The sequence below is a fragment of the Saccopteryx leptura genome, chromosome 2, assembly GCF_036850995.1.
Source record: "Saccopteryx leptura isolate mSacLep1 chromosome 2, mSacLep1_pri_phased_curated, whole genome shotgun sequence".
NCBI classification, from domain to species: Eukaryota; Metazoa; Chordata; class Mammalia; order Chiroptera; family Emballonuridae; genus Saccopteryx; species Saccopteryx leptura.
Window position 1 is genome coordinate 184,410,776 of NC_089504.1, and position 20,907 is coordinate 184,431,682.

The window sequence follows — 20,907 nt, forward strand, 5'->3', positions numbered from 1 at the left end:
CCTCTGTCCTGAGAAGGATAGTCATTCAGCCAGTGGTGGGATTCAAATAATTTAACAATCAGTTCTCTGCCCTAATGACTATTTTTAGTATAAAAAAAAAGATATACCAAAAGGTAGTTTATTATTTCATGCATTTAATATTTAAATAAGAACAATAAAAGAGGTACACAAAACTAGATTATGTTATAAAAAAGAGTTTTAAAATATTAATGAAAAAATATAAATAATACCTGACAAAAAATAATAAAACTGTTATTTAAGGTATTTCCATATTGCTTTCTCCTTTTTTTTTTTTTTTTTTTTACAGGGACAGATTGAGAGTCAGAGAGAGAGATAGGTAGGGACAGACAGACAGGAATGGAGAGAGAGAGATGAGAAGCATCAATCATCAGTTTTTCGTTGCGACACCTTAGTTGTTCATTGATTGCTTTCTCATATGTGCCTTGACCGTGGGCCTTCAGCAGACCGAGTGACCCCTTGCTCGAGCCAGCAACCTTGGGTCCAAACTGGTGAGCTTTTTGCTCAAGCCAAATGAGCCCATGCTCAAGCCGGCGACCTCGGGGTCTGGAACCTGGGTCCTCCGCATCCCAGTCCAACACTTAATCCACTGCGCCACTGCCTAGTCAGCCCCATATTGCTTCTTGACTGGCATTCTCAGTTGCAAATTTTTTCACCTATGGATGGAATGAACATTACTATGGGCGCTTAGCTTATGCGGTTGCAAAGATGAACGTTAAAAAAGAGTAAGGAATGTAAATTTCTGATTTCCACATTGGGTGGCTGCCAGGTGCCCACCTTAGAGAGAACCCTGATTACAAGTGCCATTTTAACAACTGGTTCGCCGAACTCAACAAAATATTAGGTATTGGTTCCTATGAATTGGTATGAACTGGCTGAATCTCATCACTGTATTCAGCCTACCAGGCCAGACTTCCTATGCCACTACATCAGTCTCTACAGATCCTAGTAGACACTCCTAGGTTGCTATAACTCCCTCTTTTTTTATTCAAGCCTTCATCTTCCTGCAATGAATTCTCTTTCATACCCAGAAGCTAGGCCACTTTGGGTTTCCTACAGAGAAAACTATTTCAAAGATATCTGGGTAGCTAATGTTATCGTGCTTTTATGTTATCTTCCCAGGGTCCAAAGAAAAGCCCCAGTGATGAACCAGTGGGCATCCTGATAGGCTGGTGCAGAAGTATTTCTGGGCATATGATGCTCTTTGCATTTTACATTAGATCTTATCAAGACTGTTCTTTCCCTGTGGTTAAGACCCCAGGGGTGAGCTGGTTCTTTCTGTATTTCCCCTTCCACTCTAACCTTAATTAATCCAATGTATAGTCTCTTACTGGATCTCAACCTCGGAGAATGCCACTTACCCTCTGCTCCAAGGGTCAAGTCATCTTCACAGCTGGTTCCATGGCTGGGACAACCTGCCAAATAATAAGGCGAAGGTCACAGGAAATTAGGCTTGGACACACACACACACAAAGCCACACAGTCACATCAGACATCCACATGTTTGCAAAACTTTCCTCAGCTGTACATACACATACTACCTCAGAAATCATATTTTTATTTTGACTCAGGAAGAATCACATGAACACTCATCTGTAATTAACCTGTTCGCTATATCACAGTCACATACACAATCCCTTGCCAAGTAGTAAGCACATGGGGGTGTGCACTCACACACATAAACACACATTTTATAAAGCTCTTTTCCCATGGCAATGATTGTCAGCTGAGCAAACACTAATGGACGATAACCTTTGAGTACTGGGGAGCCTCTGGGCTCTATGCTAATGCTTCTTCTCTCTCCTGGACTTTCCTGACTCTGACCACTAATAGGTGTTTTGCAGACAGTTATGAGAGAGTCAGCCTTTTTATGGATGCATATGCATATGCAAATATATTCTCTCTCTCTCTCTCTCTCTCTCTTTCTCTCTCTCTCTCTCTTTCTCTCTCTCTCACACACACACACACACACACACACACACACAGCCACATCACTATCCAGGTAGAAAAACAATAGAAGAAATAACAGAGCCCACACTCACCATTATAGATCGACTGTCCAGCTTCCTCAAAAAACCCTTCTTCAAAGTATCTAAAAACAAAAATAATTTTATACATTAAAATCACTACAGTTTCCAAGGGCTTTTTCTCAAATATGTCCCATAGGTTTACATAATTTTCCAGGGAGAGTCAGTAGTATTTAAATTAATTTTATGTAGAAGAAAGAAGACTGAATGATGATTTGACTGATAAATTCATGGAGGTAATCAGGGGAGCCGGGACTGGCATGCTGCCATTGTACTGACCACATTGTCTAAAGTTACCTGGAGAATTGCTGTTTACCTAACTAATCCCTAGGTAAAATAGGAAAAAAAGAATATAGAAGAAAACCTGAAGAAACACATTTATAAAAGCCTGAGTTTAGGTACATAATTTTTTTTTTAAATAAATTTTTATTAATGGTAATGGGATGACATTAATAAATCAGGGTACATATATTCAAAGAAAACATGTCTAGGTTATTTTGTCATTAAATTATGTTGCATACCCCTCGCCCAAAGTCAGATTGTCCTTCACCACCCTCTATCTAGTTCTCTGTGCCCCTCCCCCTCCCCCTAACTCTCCCCCTGTCCTCCCTCCCCCCACCCCTGGTAACCACCACACTCTTGTCCATGTCTCTTAGTCTCATTTTTATGTTCCACCAATGTATGGAATCATGTAGTTCTTGTTTTTTTCTGATTTACTTATTTCACTCCGTATAATGTTATAAAGATCCCACCATTTTGCTGTAAATGATCTGATGTCATCATTTCTTATGGCTGAGTAGTATTCCATAGTGTATATGTGCCACATCTTCTTTATCCAGTCTTCTATTGAAGGGCTTTTTGGTTGTTTCCATGTCTTGGCCACTGTGAACAGTGCTGCAATGAACATGGGGCTACATGTGTCTTCACATATCAATGTTTCTGAGGTTTTGGGGTATATACCCAGTAGAGGGATTGCTGGGTCATAAGGTAGTTCTATTTGCAGTTTTTTGAGGAACCACCATACTTTCCTCCATAATGGTTGTACTACTTTACAGTCCCACCAACAGTGAATGAGGGTTCCTTTTTCTCCACAGCCTCTCCAACATTTGCTATTACCCGTCTTGTTGATAATAGCTAATCTAACAGGGGTGAGGTGGTATCTCATTGTAGTTTTGATTTGCATTTCCCTAATAACTAATGAAGCTGAGCATCTTTTCATATATCTGTTGGCCATTTGTATCTCTTCCTGGGAGAAGTGTCTATTCATGTCCTCTTCCCATTTTTTTATTGGATTGTTTGTTTGTTGTTGAGTTTTATGAGTTCTTTGTAAATTTTGGATATTAGGCCCTTATCTGAGCTGTTGTTTGAAAATATCATTTCCCATTTAGTTGGCTGTCTGTTTATTTTTATATCAGTTTCTCTTGCTGAGCAAAAACTTTTTATTCTGATGTAGTCCCATTCATTTATCTTTGCCTTCACTTCTCTTGCCATTGGAGTCAAGTTCATAAAATGTTCTTTAAAACCCAGGTCCATGAGTTTAGTACCTAGGTCTTCTTCTATGTACTTTATTGTTTCAGGTCTTATATTTAGGTCTTTGATCCATTTTGAATTAATTTTAGTACACGGGGACAGGCTGTAGTCGAGTTTCATTCTTTTGCATGTGGCTTTCCAGTTTTCCCAACACCATTTGTTGAAGAGGCTTTCTTTTCTCCATTGCGTGTTGTTGGCCCCTTTATCAAAGATTATTTGACCATATATATGTGGTTTTATTTCTGGGCTTTCTATTCTGTTCCATTCGTCTGAGTGTCTATTTTTCTGCCAATACCATGCTGTTTTGATTATCATGGCCCTATAATATAGTTTAAAGTCAGGTATTGTAATGCCCCCAGCTTCATTCTTTTTCCTTAGGATTGTTTTGGCTATTCGGGGTTTTTTATAGTTCCATATAAATCTGATGATTTTTTGTTCCATTTCTTTAAAAAATCTCATAGGGATTTTGATGGGAATTGCATTAAATTTGTATATTGCTTTGGGTAATATGGCCATTTTGATTATATTTATTCTTCCTATCCAAGAACAAGGAATATTTTTCCATCTCATTGTATCTTTTTCAATTTCCCTTAACAATGCTTTGTAATTTTCATTATATAGGTCCTTTACATTCTTTGTTATGTTTATTCCTAGGTATTTTATTTTTTTTGTTGCAATCGTGAAGGGGATTATTTTTTGGAGTTCGTTTTCTAATATTTCATTGTTGGCATAGATAAAGGCTATGGACTTCTGTATGTTAATTTTGTATGCTGCGACCTTACTGTATTGGTTTATTGTTTCTAATAATCTTTTTGTGGAGTCCTTCAGGTTTTCGATGTATAAGATCATATCATCAGCAAAAAGTGATACCTTTACTTCTTCTTTTCTGATATGGATGCCTTTTATTTCTTTGTCTTGTCTGATTGCTCTGGCCAGAACTTCTAGCACCACGTTAAATAAGAGTGGAGAGAGTGGACAACCCTGTCTTGTTCCTGATTTAAGGTACAAAGTCCTCAGTTTTATGCCGTTTAAAATGATGTTGGCTGATGGTTTATCATATATGGCCTTTATCATGTTGAGATATTTTTCTTCTATACCCATTTTGTTGAGAGTCTTAAACATAAAATTGTGTTGTATTTTATCAAAAGCCTTTTCTGCATCTATTGATAAGATCATGTGGTTTTTGTTCTTTGTTTTGTTGATATGGTGTATTACGTTAACCGTTTTGCGTATGTTGAACCATCCTTGAGATTCTGGGATGAATCCCACTTGATCATGATGTATTATTTTTTTAATATGTTGTTGTATTCGGTTTGCCAGTATTTTGTTTAGAATTTTAGCATCTGTATTCATTAGAGATATTGGTCTGTAGTTTTCTTTCTTTGTGCCATCCTTGCCAGGTTTTGGTATGAGGGTTATGTTGGCCTCATAAAATGTGTTTGGAAGTATTGCTTCTTCTTCAATTTTTTGGAAGACTTTGAGTAGAATAGGAACCAAGTCTTCTTTGAATGTTTGATAGAATTCACTAGTATAACCGTCTGGGCCTGGACTTTTATTTTTCGGGAGGTTTTTAATAGTTTTTTCTATTTCCTCCCTGCTGATTGGTCTGTTTAGGCTTTCTGCTTCTTCATGACTCAGTCTAGGAAGGTTGTATTGTTCTAGGAATTTATCCATTTCTTCTAGATTGTTGTATTTGGTGGCATATAATTTTTCATAGTATTCTACAATAATTCTTTGTATATCTATGATGTCTGTGGTGATCTCTCCTCTTTCATTTTGGATTTTATTTATTTGAGTCCTGTGCCTTTTTTCCTTGGTGAGTCTTGCCAAGGGTTTGTCAATTTTGTTGATCTTTTCAAAGAACCAGCTCCTTGTTTTATTGATTTTTTCTATAGTTTTTCTGTTCTCTATTTCATTTATTTCTGCTCTGATTTTTATTATCTCCTTTCTTCGGCTGGTTTTGGGTTGTCTTTGTTCTTCTTTTTCTAGTTCCTTAAGGTGTGAAGTTAAGTGGTTTACTTCGGCTCTCTCTTATTTGTTCATATAGGCCTGAAGTGATATGAACTTTCCTCTTATTACTGCTTTTGCTGCATCCCAGAGATTCTGATATGTCGTATTTTCATTTTCATTTGTCTGTATATATCTTTTGATCTCTGCTCTTATTTCTTCTTTGACCCATTCATTTTTTAGAAGTATGTTTTTTAGTTTCCACATTTTTGTGGGTTTTTCCCCCTCTTTTTTGCAGTTGAATTCTAGTTTCAAGGCTTTATGATCAGAAAATATGCTTGGTACAATTTCAATTTTTCTAAATTTGCTGATATTGTCTTTGTGGCCCAACATATGGTCAATTCTTGAGAATGTTCCATGTACACTAGAGAAAAATGTATACTCTGTCGCTTTGGGATGAAGTGTCCTGTAGATGTCTATCATATCCAGGTGTTCTAGTATTTCATTTAAGGCCACTATATCTTTATTGATTCTCTGTTTGGATGACCGATCTAGAGCCATCAGCGGAGTATTGAGGTCTCCAAGTATGATTGTATTTTTGTTAGTTTTTGTTTTAAGGTCAATAAGTAGCTGTCTTATATATTTTGGTGCTCCTTGGTTTGGTGCATATATATTAAGGATTGTTATGTCTTCTTGATTCAGTGTCCCCTTAATCATTATGAAATGACCATTTTTGTCTCTGAGTACTTTTTCTGTCTTGTAGTCAAGACAATCTTGTAGATTGTAGCAATCTGTCTTGTAGCATTATCAGATATGAGTATTGCTACACCTGCTTTTTTTTTGGGTGTTGTTTGCTTGGAGTATTGTTTTCCAGCCTTTCACTTTGAATTTGTTTTTATCCTTGTTGCTTAGATGTGTTTCTTGTAGGCAGCATATAGTTGGATTTTCTTTTTTAATCCATTCTGCTACTCTGTGTCTTTTTATTGGTAAGTTTAATCCATTTACATTTAGTGTAATTATTGACACTTGTGGGTTCCCTACTGCCATTTTATAAATTGCTTTCTGTTAGTTTTGTATCTAGTTTGATTCTTCTCTTTTGTTTTTCTATCATTTGTTTTTGTTTGTTTGTGTTCCATACTTCTTTCCTCTGTTGCTACCTTTTTTAAGTCAAGTGTTTTTGTGGTGGTTTTTTCTAGGGTGGTTACCATTAAGTAATGAAAAGGGTACCTACCATATTCATTGTAGTACCCTATCTTATAAGTATTTCTGCACTTCATCGTCCTTTGCTATTGTTAATCTCCATTCTCTTCCCCCTTTTTTTCCTTTGTTGTCACAGTTTAAGTTTGGTTTTATTATGCTCTTGGTGGAGCTGTTACTTGTGGTGTTGTTTTCTTTTGTTCTTTGAATCTGGTTGGAAAACCCCCTTTAGTATTTCCTGGAGTGGGGGCTTTCTGTTGATAAATTCTCTCATCTTTTCTGTATTTGTGAATGTTTTTATATCTCCTTCATACTTGAAGGATAGCTTTGATGGGTATAGTATTCTTGGCTGAAAGTTCCTCTCTTTCAGGGCTTTAAATATTGAGGTCCACTCTCTTCTAGCTTGTAGAGTTTCTGCTGAGAAATCTGATGATAATCTAATAGGCCTTCCTTTATATGTTGTACTCTTCTTTTCCCTGGCTGCCTTGAGAATTTTTTCTTTGTCATTGGTTTGTGTCATCTTTATTATGATGTGCCTTGGAGTGGGTTTGTTGGGGTTAAGAAAACTCGGTGTTCTGTTTGCTTCTTGAATTTGAGGCTTTAGTTCTTTCCACAGGCTTGGGAAGTTCTCGTCTATTATTTGTTTGAGTATATTCTCCATTCCATTTTCTTTCTCTTCTCCCTCTGATATACCTATTATTCTTATGTTATTCTTTCTGATGGAGTCAGACAATTCCTGTAGGGCTTTCTCGTTTTTTTATTATTTTTGAGTCTCTTTCTTCTTCTCTCTGTTGTGCCTCAAGTTGTTTGTCTTCTATTTCACTAATCCTATCTTCAATCTGGGCTGTTCTGCTAGCTAAGCTTGTTACCTTGTTTTTCAGCTCGTGAATTGAGTTTTTCATTTCTGTTTGATTTGTTTTTATAGTTTCAATTTCCTTGGTAATATATTCTTTGTGTTCATTGAGTTGTTTTCTGATCTCCCTATATTGCCTTTCTGTGTTTTCTTGTATATCTCTGAGTATTTTTAAGATTTCTATTTTAAATTCTCTGTCATTTAGCTCCAAGGCTTCCAATATGTTAAGTCTTTTCTCCATAGATTTTTCCACATCTATTTGTGTTACCTCTCTTTCTTTTGTATCCATAATATTCGATTTCCTCTTTCTTTTGGCATCTGAGGGTGGTCTTGTTGATAGCACTAATTAGAATTAATAAAGAGTAAAAAGTAAAAAAAAAAAAAAAAAAAAAAAAAAGGTTAAACACCCCACAAAAAAAAACAGTAATAATTTATTATTTCCCCCTATTTTTCTTTCTTCTCTTTCCCTCCTCTCCCCTCCTCAGGGAAATATCGTGCCTATAATGGAGGGCCTGATTTGCGGTGAAGAGCTCAAGGGGCAAAAAAAGGGGAGTAGGGACCTACTAAATGCAAAAAAAAAAAAAAAAAAAGGAAGAAAATCTTAGACAAGCATAAGATGATTTGCTTGTGAGTGATGGTCAACTAAGAGATATAATGAGAGGGATAAGAGGGAACCAGATAAAAGGACAAAAAAAAGGAATAATAAAGAAGAAAAAAATAAAAATAATAAGTAAAAATCTGTTGTATTAAGTGGAGCGAAGACTAAATACAATGGAGACCTTGGGTTGGGAGGACCCAAAATGCCACAAAAATAAACAAACAAGAAAAAAACAAAAACAAAAGCGAAAAAGAAAAATAAAGCCAAAAAAAGCCTTGAGTCCCAAATTAACTATTTTGTTCGTGATTGAGGATTAAATGGGAGGAAAGTAAAACGAGAAAAGAAAAAACGAATAGAAAGGAAAAAATAAGAAAAAGAGAAAAACGAAGGAAGAAATAAAAAAGGAAGAGAAAAAAAACAAAATAAAGCAAAACAAAAAAAAACAAAAGAGGAGAGAGTGAGAGTTAAGTGTTTTGGAGTATAACCTTAAAGGAGGGTGAGGATGAAGAAGAGAAATAAAATGTAACACTTATGGGTAGTGTAGTTCAAGAAAAGGGAAGCATAAGATGGGCAGAGAATAGAAGGACCGAGGTGGAGGAAATAAAGGCAATAAGATAGAAGAAACAAACAACAACAAAAAAAAAATTAGTGGAACAAGTTGTAAAGTCTGTGGATTTTTCTTGATTTTGAGATGTTAACTTCTTCCTTTTTCTTTTCTCTCCCTCTTCCTGGTCGGTGACTCTGTACCCCAGGCTCTGCCCCTGTGTCACACTTAGGTAGGGATTTGCAGTTGATGGGATTCTATGGCAATGTCATATAATTGGCTTTAGTCTTGCTGGTAGTCAAGGCTTGTTGGCGTTTGCAGGGTCCAACGATGAGAGAGTTTGCTTTCCTGGATTCTCTCTCCTAGTCCCCCCTTCCTGAATTAGCAGCCTGGTGATCCAGCTATAAGGCTGCCACTGCTTCTGCCTGGGGAGTAAGAGGCTCAAAGAGCTGGGAAATCCCCACTCTATCCCCACTCAGTGCAAGGCTTTGGGAAAGGCTCTGGCAGTCAGGGCCTCCAGTGTAATCAGGCGGGGGTGGGAGTCAATTGTTGTCAAGGTGACTGTTCAGCGCCTAGCATTCAGTTGGACCTCTCAACCCAGGCTTTCCACACTTTGTAGCCTGTTTTGGCTGGGAAGAAGAGGAACTAGTCTCTGCTTGCGACTAGTGTAGTATAGATCTTATTATCTGCCAAGTCCTTCTTGTTAGCGTTTATCCCTGAATATGGAGGCTCTATCAATCAGAAGTTGCCCCCGCCCCTTTAGCGAGAGGCACTAAAAAATATCACGCCTCTTGTCTTGGGTCGCTGAACTGAGAGAGATCTTATCAATTAGAACCGAGGGTGCGCAGATTTCACGGGTTAAGTTAATTTCAGTAATTGGGTCGCAGCTGTGCTCCCGAAGGTATTTCAGGCTGCCTGCGCGCGCCCCTCCCCCAACGCTTGATTGTTAGCTTGAATGGCTGGGTGAGGTGCCCCGCCCACGGAGAGAATCTCCCAAGTAGGGAATACCGCCCTGGGGCCTCTCCCGCTCCCCCCGCTGCTGGCGGCTGGGGCGCACCGGGCGCAGGATGATGGGGCACCCTGGGTGTGTGGGCCAGCAGGACGCTCTGGGCGCGTGGAATGCCCAGGGTACCTGCGCGAATGGGGTGCTCCGGGCCCCGGTGGCTGGCGACTCTCACTCACAGTGCGCGGGCCGCTGGGAACGTTAGCGGTGCTTGCTCTGCAACCGGACCGGGCACGCGCCAGCGGCTGCTCGCCGCTCCGGAGTGTGGGCGGTGCTCGCTCTGCAACCGAACCGGGCGCGCGCCTGCGGCTGCTCGCGGCTGCTGCTCGCGGCTGCTGCTCCCGGCTGCTCGCGGGCGGCTGCTCACGGCGGCTGCTCGCGGCTCCCGAGTGTGGGCTGACTCACCACCACCACAGGCGCACTCCCTCGCGGCTTGAATGAACATCCCTGCGGTAGCTTCCTCCACACCCTCGTCTCTCAGATTCAAGTGATAACAGTCCTTTCCCTTTCAGTTTGTGTGGAACTCCGGAATGCTCCGAGGATAAATTTTTCTGTTTCTAGTTGATAAATTTGTTGTGATTTGGGGGAGATCTGTCAGACGCGCTGCTCACGGCGCCATTTCCGTGACGTCACTTAGGTACATAATTTCACCATAGCAAAAACAAATATAGAGATTAAAAGCCTGACCAGGCAGTGGTGCAGTGGGTAGAGTGTCGAACTGAGATACAGAGGACCCAAGTTCAAAACTCCAAGGTCACTGGCTTGAGACAGGCTTATCCAGCTTGAGCGCGAGCTCACCAGCTTGAGCGCAGGTTTGCTGGCTTGAGCGTGGGATCATAGACACAACCCTGTGGTCGCTGTCTTGAGCCCAAAGGTCACTGGCTTGAGCCCAAGGTCTCTGGCTTGAGCAAAGGGTCACTCGCTCTGCTGGAGCCCCCAGTCAAGGCACATATGAGAAAGCAATCATTGAACAACTAAGGTGCCTCAACAAAGAATTGATGCTTCTCATCTCTCTCCCTTCCTATCCCTGTCTCTCCCTCTCCTGACTCACTCCCTTGTCTGTAAAAAAAAAAAAAAAAAAAAAAAAAATTGAGAGAGGTCATCTTATCTACTCACATCCCCTTCCTTCTCTCTGAGGCATATTCTTGCAGAACATCATGTCTTTCAGGAAGCAGCAGAAATTGCATCTTGGTTAGAGATTATATTTTTACATTTTGAGATATAGGCTTATCAAATGTCTAACATCTTCAGAAGAAAAACAGATGGAAATCATCATAAATGGTAGTGAGAAAAAACTCAGTTCTATAAACAAGGAAGAAATTCTGTCTAAAACAGGTGAATGAAGTCTATGAAAAAGCTTCAAAAAGGACCAGAGCACCTAGATTCCAGTCCTGACTCCCTGCTGCTCAAATATTACATAAGGGATCGAATGCCTAGATATTATTATTAAGTCCACTTCAAGCACTGATGCGTTGTGAGTTTTATAGAATCTGCACTCCTGAGAGCTTTAAAATGGAAGTTGCAACATCATGCTTCAAATGTAATCTCATAAGAAGACTAGAGCAGAAAAGATTTGTTAAAGTGAGTTATCAGGGAAATGGACTGGAGTGCATCCATTTCATTGGCATGGCCTTAAGTAAGCCTGCTACTTTACCAGTTTCCAGCGATCCAAATAAATCTCAGGCTATTAGAGCATCATTTGTGAAATGTTTAATAATGACAATGAGTTTACTAATTGAACATATGTGGATTAGTTGTGTTTAAATTTTACAATCATAGCCTGATCAGGAGGTGGTGCAGTGGATAGAGCATTGGACTGGGATGCAGAGGACATAGGTTTGAAACCCCAAGGTCACCGACTTGAGTGCAGGCTTATCTAGCTTGAGCGCGGGCTCACCAGCTTGAGTTTGGAGTCTTTCACTGGAGCGTGGGATCATAGACATGACCCCATGGTTACTGGCTTGAGTCAAAGGTCACTGGCTTGAAGCCCAAAGTTTCTGGCTAGAACCCAAGGTCGCTAGCTTGAGCAAGGGGTCACTCGCTAGCCCCCAGGTCAAGGCACATATGAGAAGCTGCAATGAAGAATTGATGCTCCTCATCTCTCTCCCTTCCTATCTGTCTGTCACTATCTGTCCCTCTCTCTGTCTCTGTCAAAAGTAACTTACAATCATATATATAGATATCTTTTATTGGCACTTTACTTTCAAAGTGAAAAAAACAACAATCTGTTTCCCAAATTTTATATTTTTATATGTCTTTATGAAAAAAACTCTACATCAGGTATAGTATAAAAGGTGAATTGATCTACCCAAGCTAATTGAGATTTGGTAACTCTAATACTACAACTTGAACTACAAATAGATACTTTTCCTTCTAATATATAATATACATAAAACATTATTATATCTATAACATTATTCCATAAATATACTTTAATATAATGTTACAAATATGTTAGTATATATAAAGAAATATTAGTATAAATTAATATTTACTATTACTACTAAGACAGTATGATAACCAATATAGTCAACTACTAGAACACTGAGGCTTACTATGGCATTTAATGCTTGTGCTGTAACTACATAGTAGTGCAGCTACTAAAGCCAACTATTATTGTGGCTATAATAACAGCACACTATTATTGCATTTCTGGGTGAATATTCAATGGAAATGCCTATATACACTACTCACAAAAATTAGGGGATATTTCAAAATGAATATGAAGTGATAAAAAAAAGCATTTGATTTTTTTCATTAAACAAGAACACCAGAAAAGCAAATGACAAGTCAAAGAAAGTTGTTTGATTATGCAAATGAAATGCAAACCCAATTATCATGATTGAGTAACAAGTGACATATTGGTGGGGGTGAACAGAAGCATGGCAAACTGGATGAGAGTGCCACACACTGACTGTTCAGTAGGGTGTATGGTCACCCAAGACTGCCAAACTACACTGACAGTGATGGGGCATGGACAGGATCAGACTGTCGAGCAGTTCTTGTGGGATCCTCTGCCACTCTTGCTCCAGGGAAATTTCCATCTCAAGACATGTTGTGGGAGGCATTGGACGGTTTGCCAGATGTCTTTCCAGTGTATCCCAAGCACGTTCCATGGAATTCAGGTCTGGAGAATGTGAGGGCCAGTCCATGTGCTTGATTCCTGCCTCCTGAAGCATGTTGTTGACGAGATGCACATGGTGGGGCCTTGCATTATCGTCCATGAAAAGAAAGTTGTTTCCAACTGCTCCAGCATAGGATACCACTGTAGGGTGCAGGACCTAATCTCAATATCTGACAGCAGTCAGTGATCCATTTCTGATGACGTGGAGGTCGGTACAACCACCATTGCTGATGCCAACTCACACCATGATTCCACCACCACCAAAAGAGTCACTTTCTCACATAAAACATGGATTCTCCCATGTTCCTCATTCACGCCAGATCAGGACACAGTGATTCTCAGGCTACAGACTGAACCGTGACTCATCAGAGAAGAGGACAGTTGACCACTCATCATGGGTCCAATGACGATACTCATCAGCCCACTTTCTGCAGGTTCTACAGTGTTCAGCAGATAACAGAATGCATACCATTGGTCGCCGGGCATGCAGTCCAACACGATGGAGCTGATTTCATATGGTCTGGGTGCATATCCGTTGTCTAGTGATAACAAGAAACTGTCCCCATAACTCTGTTGCATTGTTGCGCCTGTTCTTTCTTGCCAATAAGGTCAAGTAACGGTCACCTCTTGCTGTTGTGGCTGGTGCGTGACTCTGCCCTTGTCTTCTTCATACTATGCCAGTCTCTTGAAAGCAATTCCACAGTCTGCTAATCAAGCTCTGGGATGTTCCAAGTGTTGTTGCCATTGCCGTCTGTGTTTGACCAGCTTCAAGACATCCTATGGCTCTCTAGGCTTCGCATTTGGGCAAATCATGTTTCAGGAGCTTTGCAAGGGCTGGGAAATTGCAGGGTGTGCACTTTCAAGATCAGGGAATGTGCAAATACTCCAGTACTTTCAGCCTTTTGTATAGTGCATTTTCACCAATGATATAAAAGTTGGTTTTGCATCTCATTTGCATAATCAACTTTCTTTGACTTGTCGTTTGCTTTTCTGATGTTCTTGTTTAATAAAAAAATCAAATGCTTCTTTTTTTATCACTTTATATTCATTTTGAAATATCCTCTAATTTTTGTGAGCAGCATAGTTCACAAAAAGAAATTATTTTTATAACTCAAATCTTTAATTATTATAAAGTTGGTAAATTATAGGATGAATATATAATTTAATGCTATACAACAATAAAAAGTATGACTTATTGCTGCTTACAAAACATGGATGAACATCACAAACAATGCTGAAAAAAAGAAACACAAAGCCTGACCAGGTGGTGGCACAGTGGATAGTGTCGACCTGGAAAGCAGAGGAGCCAGGTTCAAAACCCTGAAGTCATCCATTTAAGCATGGGTGCAAGGCTTGAGCACAAGGTCACTGGCTTGAGCACGGAATCATAGACATAATCCCGTGGTCACTGGCTTGAGCCCAAGGTCACTGGCTTAAACTAAGAGTGACCAGCTCAGGTGTAACCCCCCTTGGTCAAGGCACATGTAAGACAGTAGCCAATGAACAACTAAGGAGCTGCAACAAAGAACTGATGCTTCTCATCTCTCCCCCTTCCTGCCTGTCTGTCCCTCTCTCTGTCCTTCTCTTGGTCTCTCCCTTTCTCTCTCACTAAAAACAAAAAACAACAAAAAGCCACAAAAACAGCAACAAAAGAAACACACATAAAACAGTCCATGTTGTATGATTCTGTTTATAAAGAGCTAAAAAGCTGCAAAACTTATCTTTGATGTTCTGTCTGGTTACTGGTACCTTGGAGGCAGGGTGATGAATGGAAGGGGACAGAAAGGAGCTCCTGGAATGCTGGGAATGCTCAGCTGTAGGTTTTCCAGGTGTATTCCTTTGAGAAAGCTCCTTGGGCTATATATTTAATATTTGTTTATTTCTCAGTAAATAGTTTATACTTCAATACAACTTATATTATTATTTTAACAGCTTTATTGAAGTATAATTGATACACAAAGAACTGCACATATTTAATGTATACAATGTGATGAGTTTGGACATAATGCAAACATCTGTGATACTGTTGTCAACCAAGGTAACAGGCATACCTAACAACTCCTAGTTTCCTTTTTCCCCTGTGTTTTTTTTGAGGTAAGAACCCAACATAAGGATCTACCCTCTTAAATTCTGAAGTGCACAATACCATATTGTTAACTATAGGCACCATGCTGTACAGTAGATGTCTAGAACTTATTTAGCATAACTGAAATGGATACCCACTGAGTTGTATACAATTTATATGAAAAAGAGAAATGCTGTGTATGCTACACTCCAATAAAATTTACATTAAAAATATCACTGATAAAATTCCTAGTCTATGCAAAGGAAAATTTGCTATTATTCATTAGCTACAAGTTTTTGTTGGATGCACACTCTGTATTTCTCTTCTCTAGTTGGGTCCTGGAAGGCATGTCCATATTCTCCCTCTGAGGACCAGCCCAAGATGACTCTTGAAACAATAGGCTTCTGTCCATAATTCTGTGGTAGATCCTACAGACACACAAGAAAGCCTACTCTCTCAAAGGTCAAGCCAGTGACAATGGGATCATGTTGACGATCCCGAGTTCAAGCCAGTGACCTCGAGATTTCAAATCTGGGACCTCACCCTCCCAGGTTGATACTCTATCCACTGAGGCACCACTGGTCAGGCTGGACATGCATTTCTGACAAAGAGATATATAGACAGAGACATATAGCTCGATAGATGATAGAATTATTTTGTAAAATTTTAAGGTAGCATAAAGCCCCTACTTTATAAACCTTACTACTCACATATCAACATACATCACATCATTTAAATCTTTGAAAACTTTTGAAACTACTGAAACCTCAGAAATGTTTGAAACTATTATTCTAGTTCTCCACTTCATAGCTGAGGAATCTGAGAAAGAAAGAATTTCAGTTGTTTGCTTACAGTTTACACAGATAACTAACAAAAGAATTAGGCTCAAATCTTGGAGTCTTTTTACTTACCAGTCTACATTTTCAACATATGCGTTGTATCAGAGTTTATCTTTGTAGAATACAAATTGGGAAAGGTGATTTCTGAAGTTTGCAATCTTATATTTCAGTGAATTTAATCTTTTGAACTAGACCGTAGTATTTTAGAAGCCAAGGAGCATGTGTTAAACTGACCCCTATCTAGACTATTTAGACAATCAGGCAGTAAACAAATGCATAGTTAATACTTGTTGATGTGAGCCTACCCAGGCGGTGGTGCAGTGGATAGAGCATCGCACTAGGATGCGGAAGACCCAGGTTAGAGACCCCGAGGTTGCTGGCTTGAGCATGGACTCATCTGGTTTGAACACAGTTCACCAGCTTGAGCACAAGGTTGCTGGCTTGAGGAAGGGGTCACTCACTCTGCTGTAGCCCCCCAGTCAAGGCACATATGAGAAAGCAATCGATGAACAACTAAGGTGCCGCAACAAAGAATTGATGCTTCTCATCTCTCTCCCTTCTTGTCTGTCTGCCCCTATCTGTCCTTCTCTCTGACTCTCTCTGTCTCTGTCAAAAAAAAAAAAAAAAAAAGAAAAAAGAAAAAAAAAAGAGAGCGACATCAACTGAGACTGCTGGCTCTCTTTTTCAAATCTGGTGAAGTATTTCAAATCTTAGGACAGTTCTCAGACACTAAAACTTGCAGATGTTCCTATTCCTACAGTCCTTTACTTCTCTATATTTTGATTACCCTTAATTGACTCCAAAGTCACTGAATTGTGAACCAGATTAAGACTATAAGGATAATATGTTTTATAAACAACAAAAACAGAATAAACCCTTCCTGGCATTACCTTCTGGGGTATACCTGAAATAAATAATGTTGGATTATTCAGTGCTATTTATTTCCTACCCAATAAGCAAGGGTGGGTTTATGTACATGTTAATAGATGACTTTAGATTAAAGGCTATATAAAGCGTGGACAATTCCTGGAGGGGAAATAAGGAGCAGGCAGGAATGATAAACCCTGAGAATGAATCATCTCACAAATGATCAGGCTTAAAGAGGTCACAGAAGCTTTCCCTCTGTGCCCTGGGTATACTGAGCCTAAAATAGTACAGGCTGATTGGGTGTGGGGTCTTATATTTTACAGCCTTCCTGAGGAAAGAGATACTACACTTTGCCTTGCAGTACCTGCTCCAATTCTTCACTGCTTTGAATGAGTAGGGTAAATCCTTAGCCCCTTGTTCTGTATTATGCAGTAGAAGTAAACAATATAATGATGAATTACCCTAATCCTAAGAACAATTAGATTTCTAACCTCTTTTGTTACACAGTGTTTAGACTTCAGCCTAAAGGGAAAAGCAGTAGAGGAGGGATTTGGAACTGAGCCCAGCCATTCCTCAAAGCTGCAGATTTCCATCATTCTTGACTTTAGAACAGATCCACCCTATATTTCCAGACCTCCACCCTAAATTAGTTTTGTCCTAGAGTTGCACTTGAATCATAGCCCCAATGCCCACACTCACCCCAACCATTGCCTTCCTCTCAACCTCACTTCTAATCACTAAGCCCAATTCAAATTCATTTTCCTGTTTCTGAGTTCCCATGAGTGAGTGCCTATTAGCATATCCAAACTTACTGCACCCCATCCCAACGCATCCGGCACTCACCCACAGTCTTGCAGCCAGTCTTCAATCTTCGTGATTGGGTTCCCTGGGAAAGTCAGACATCAGATCACTGTGAGAACTGAAGGAAATCAGACTCCTTCCCTGCAACTCACCCTGTTCTCAAGTTTATTCTCACATAAGCCACATCATGAATCCTTTTTTCTCCCCTATAAAACTTTTTTTAAGACACAAAAGGAATATACCCATCTGTAAAATTAGTGGGTATTTCTTCTCTTTGCTCTCCTATCCCATTCCTTCCAGGAACCTGGAAAATGCCCAGATGTCAGGCCCACTGCTCTCTTTCCCTGAAGATTTGGAATTAAGAGTGACTCTTTCTCCTTAAAAACAAACAAACAAATAAAAACAATAAAAACAAAACAATAAAAAACAAACAAAAAAAAACCCCAAAACCAAACAAACAGAAAAGTATTGATTTTTGTTTCCTACTAAATAATCAAGAATGAGTTTATTTATGTAAGATTTTTTCTCTCCAATGGCTGTAGACTCATTTGAAACTCAAAGAAGCTCTGAGAGGCATGTAGAAAAGGTGCTACTACTGTAGAAAAGGTACTACTACTGTAGAAAAGGTACTACATATCTGTCTCTGGACACATACGTCTCAGAGAGGTGAGTGACTTGCCAAAGGTCACACAGCTTGTTAGTGACAAAGTTTTGGCCAGAGTCAAAGCATTCAGGTCCTATGAATTTGCAACACAGACAAAATAGAAACACCCCCAAGCATTCAAGGAGAACCCTGGCCTCAGGCACTACAAGATGACACAAAAATAGGCTTCCTTCTGTTTCCTAATCTCATGCTCGTCTCTTTTTCACATAATTCATATTTTGTATTACTTCTCCCCTTAAAACTCATTTAAACCAGTCAAAATGAGCCTCCCTGAAAGCCTAGCCTAAAACAAGGAACCCACTGCCCATACTTGGCAGGTCTGTGCCTATTGCCACATTTTCCCTACCAAAGTCTGTTTGATGTCTAACTCTTACCTTCCTGGAAAACATCATCCAGGCTGGAAGGCTCAGGGTCTGGGACATCCTGCAGGGCAGCTTCAGCCTCCTCTTCCAGAACCTGGGTCTGCCAGTGATGGCTCTGACGGAGCCAGGCCCGGCGCCTTTCCCAGGATGTGGGGCTCAGCACAGAGCCCTCCATGGTCTTGGTTCAGACTTCAGGGTCTCCTGCCACAGTGATGCTGCCCTGAGAGTTGAAGCACAGTGATACTCCCTCATCTTCTATTCCAAAACCACCACTACCAGGGTGTCCCCCGACCCCACATCTTCTTGGATCTGCACAAAGGAGCATGATCTCTCTGCTTGCGTTAGGGAGGTGGGAGATGTCTAGTCCTTCCTTCATCTTCCAAAAAAAAAAAAAAAAAAAGAGAGGAATGCTCTGAAGAATTCAAACACCAGGACAAGTCTTTCAAATCTGTATGTCTAGAAACTTCAAATATCATATGGTTAAGGGACATTGAAAGAACTCTTCTTATGTTTCATGATAGCTGAAATGGTGTATTAGAAAACATTTTTCTTTTATTCTTAAGAATATTGTTTAAGAATCTTCCTTGACATTAAAATATCTAAATATCTATAAGTTTGCAATTTATAAAATTCACCTTAGAGATTCATGGACATAGATAAGAGTGCAGTGGTTACCAGTGGGACAGGAAGGGAGGAGAGGGAGGGGGATGGGAGGAAGGGAGGGGCATAAAGAGAAACAAATATAAAGTGATGGAAGATGATTTGACTTTGGGTGATGGGTATACAATATAATCAACTGTCCAAGTGATGTGGAGATGTTTTCTCTAAATCTATGTACTCTAGTTGACCAATATCACCTTGTTAAAATTTATTGTCTAAATAAAAATAAAATTAAAAAAATAAAAAATTCACTTTATTTGATTCTCATAAAGGTGTATGAAGAAGTCTCAAATCTCAAAGGTTGAACAGCTTTTCTAAAGTCCCACAAACAGGTTACCACTCTAACTAGTCACTCTGGGTTTGTTCATTTTTGTTTCCTCTTTTACATATAGGGGTTCATATAGGATTTCTCTCAGGAAAATAATTTCACAATAAAAATAGCAAGGAGCCTGACCAGTGGTGGTGCAGTAAATAGAGCATCAACTTGGGATGCAGAGGTCCCCAGTTTGAAACCCTGAGGTTACTGGCTTGAGCGCGCACTCGTGGACTTGAGTGTGGGCTCATCAGCTTGAGTGCAGGTTGCTGGCTTGAGCGTGGTATCATTAACATGATCCCAAGGTCGCTGGCTTGACCAAGGGGTCACTGACTCAGCTTCAGCCCCCGGGTCAAGGCACGTATAAGAAGCAATCAATGAACAACTAAAGTGACTCAACTATGAGTTAATGCTTCTCATCTCTTTCCTTCCTCTCTCTCTCTCTCTCTCTCATTTTCTATCTCTCTAAAACAACAACAAGGAGACCTTGCCTTAAACAATTAGCAGCCACTACCTTCAGAATCATCACTTTCGACTTCGTGAACTTGGGTTTCTCCACAGCTATAAGTTAATTCCTTAGTTCATCAATGTGTTTATATTTCTTTTAGCACTGCCTAATCAGCACCTCTGTGTTCTTCAAAAGGTTCATTGTGATGGCACTAGCCATTTATTTATTCAAAGAGAAAGAAAGAGGAGAGTAATTATTTAATTGTCCAAATAGAACTTAAAAAGACTGGAGGTGGGCCCTGGCCGGTTGGCTCAGCGGTAGAGCGTTGGCCTGGCCTGCAGGAGTCCCAGGTTCAATTCCCGGCCAGGGCACACAGGAGAAGTGCCCATCTGCTTCTCCACCCCTCCCCCTCTCCTTCCTCTCAGTCTCTCTCTCTTCCCCTCCCGCAGCCGAGGCTCCATTGGAGCAAAGATGGCCCAGGCGCTGGGGATGGCTCTGTGGCCTCTGCCCCAGGCGCTAGAATGGCTCTGGATGCAACAGAGAGATGCCCCAGAGGGGCAGAACATCGCCCCCTGGTGGGCATGCCGGGTGGATCCCGGTCGGGCGCATGTGGGAGTCTGTCTGACTGCCTCCCCATTTCCAGCTTCGGAAAAATGAAAAAAAAAAAAGGACTAGAGGTGAATAAACATTTATTGGTTTTTGTTCTGTCCTCCTGCCGCACTCATGACAGTGAGTCAGTGGGATTGAGAGCATTGCTCCCTACTGCCCGTCGCTCTGTTCCATGGAGCTGACACAACACCTCATCTTCATAACAAAATTTTAACTGTTAGGGTAAAGGGGAAAAATATAAGGAAAGTGCCAGTTTCCAGAGACTTCTATTCTTCAAACATTTAAAGGCAAATCATTACTGTGGCATTCAACTAAAAATTTAGGCATTAAAGTAGCTATTTTTCAAGAGAACAACCTGAATATAAAACACATTCCTAGGACAATAAAATTTATCTGAATGTCTCTGCTTGCTACAGACAAAAACAATCCAGAGGAAAA

The 20,907-nt window shown here is 40.0% G+C and overlaps 1 protein-coding gene across 3 annotated transcripts in view; it reads right to left on the reverse strand.

The window, feature by feature from the left end:
• TESPA1 (thymocyte expressed, positive selection associated 1) overlaps positions 1-20,907 on the reverse strand; it is a 54,762-nt gene that overhangs the window by 20,410 nt on the left and 13,445 nt on the right. For all 3 annotated transcript variants that reach the window (XR_010749300.1, XM_066369697.1, XM_066369699.1), the window contains exons 2-5: positions 18,452-18,659; positions 17,456-17,498; positions 2,061-2,110; positions 1,380-1,433 (exon numbers count right to left, since the gene is read on the reverse strand). Coding sequence is in view for 2 of the 3 variants with exons in the window: in XM_066369697.1 (XP_066225794.1) it covers positions 1,380-1,433; positions 2,061-2,110; positions 17,456-17,498; positions 18,452-18,614 (310 nt within the window). In the remaining variant the exon portion in view is untranslated. The remainder of the gene's footprint in view (positions 1-1,379; positions 1,434-2,060; positions 2,111-17,455; positions 17,499-18,451; positions 18,660-20,907) is intronic.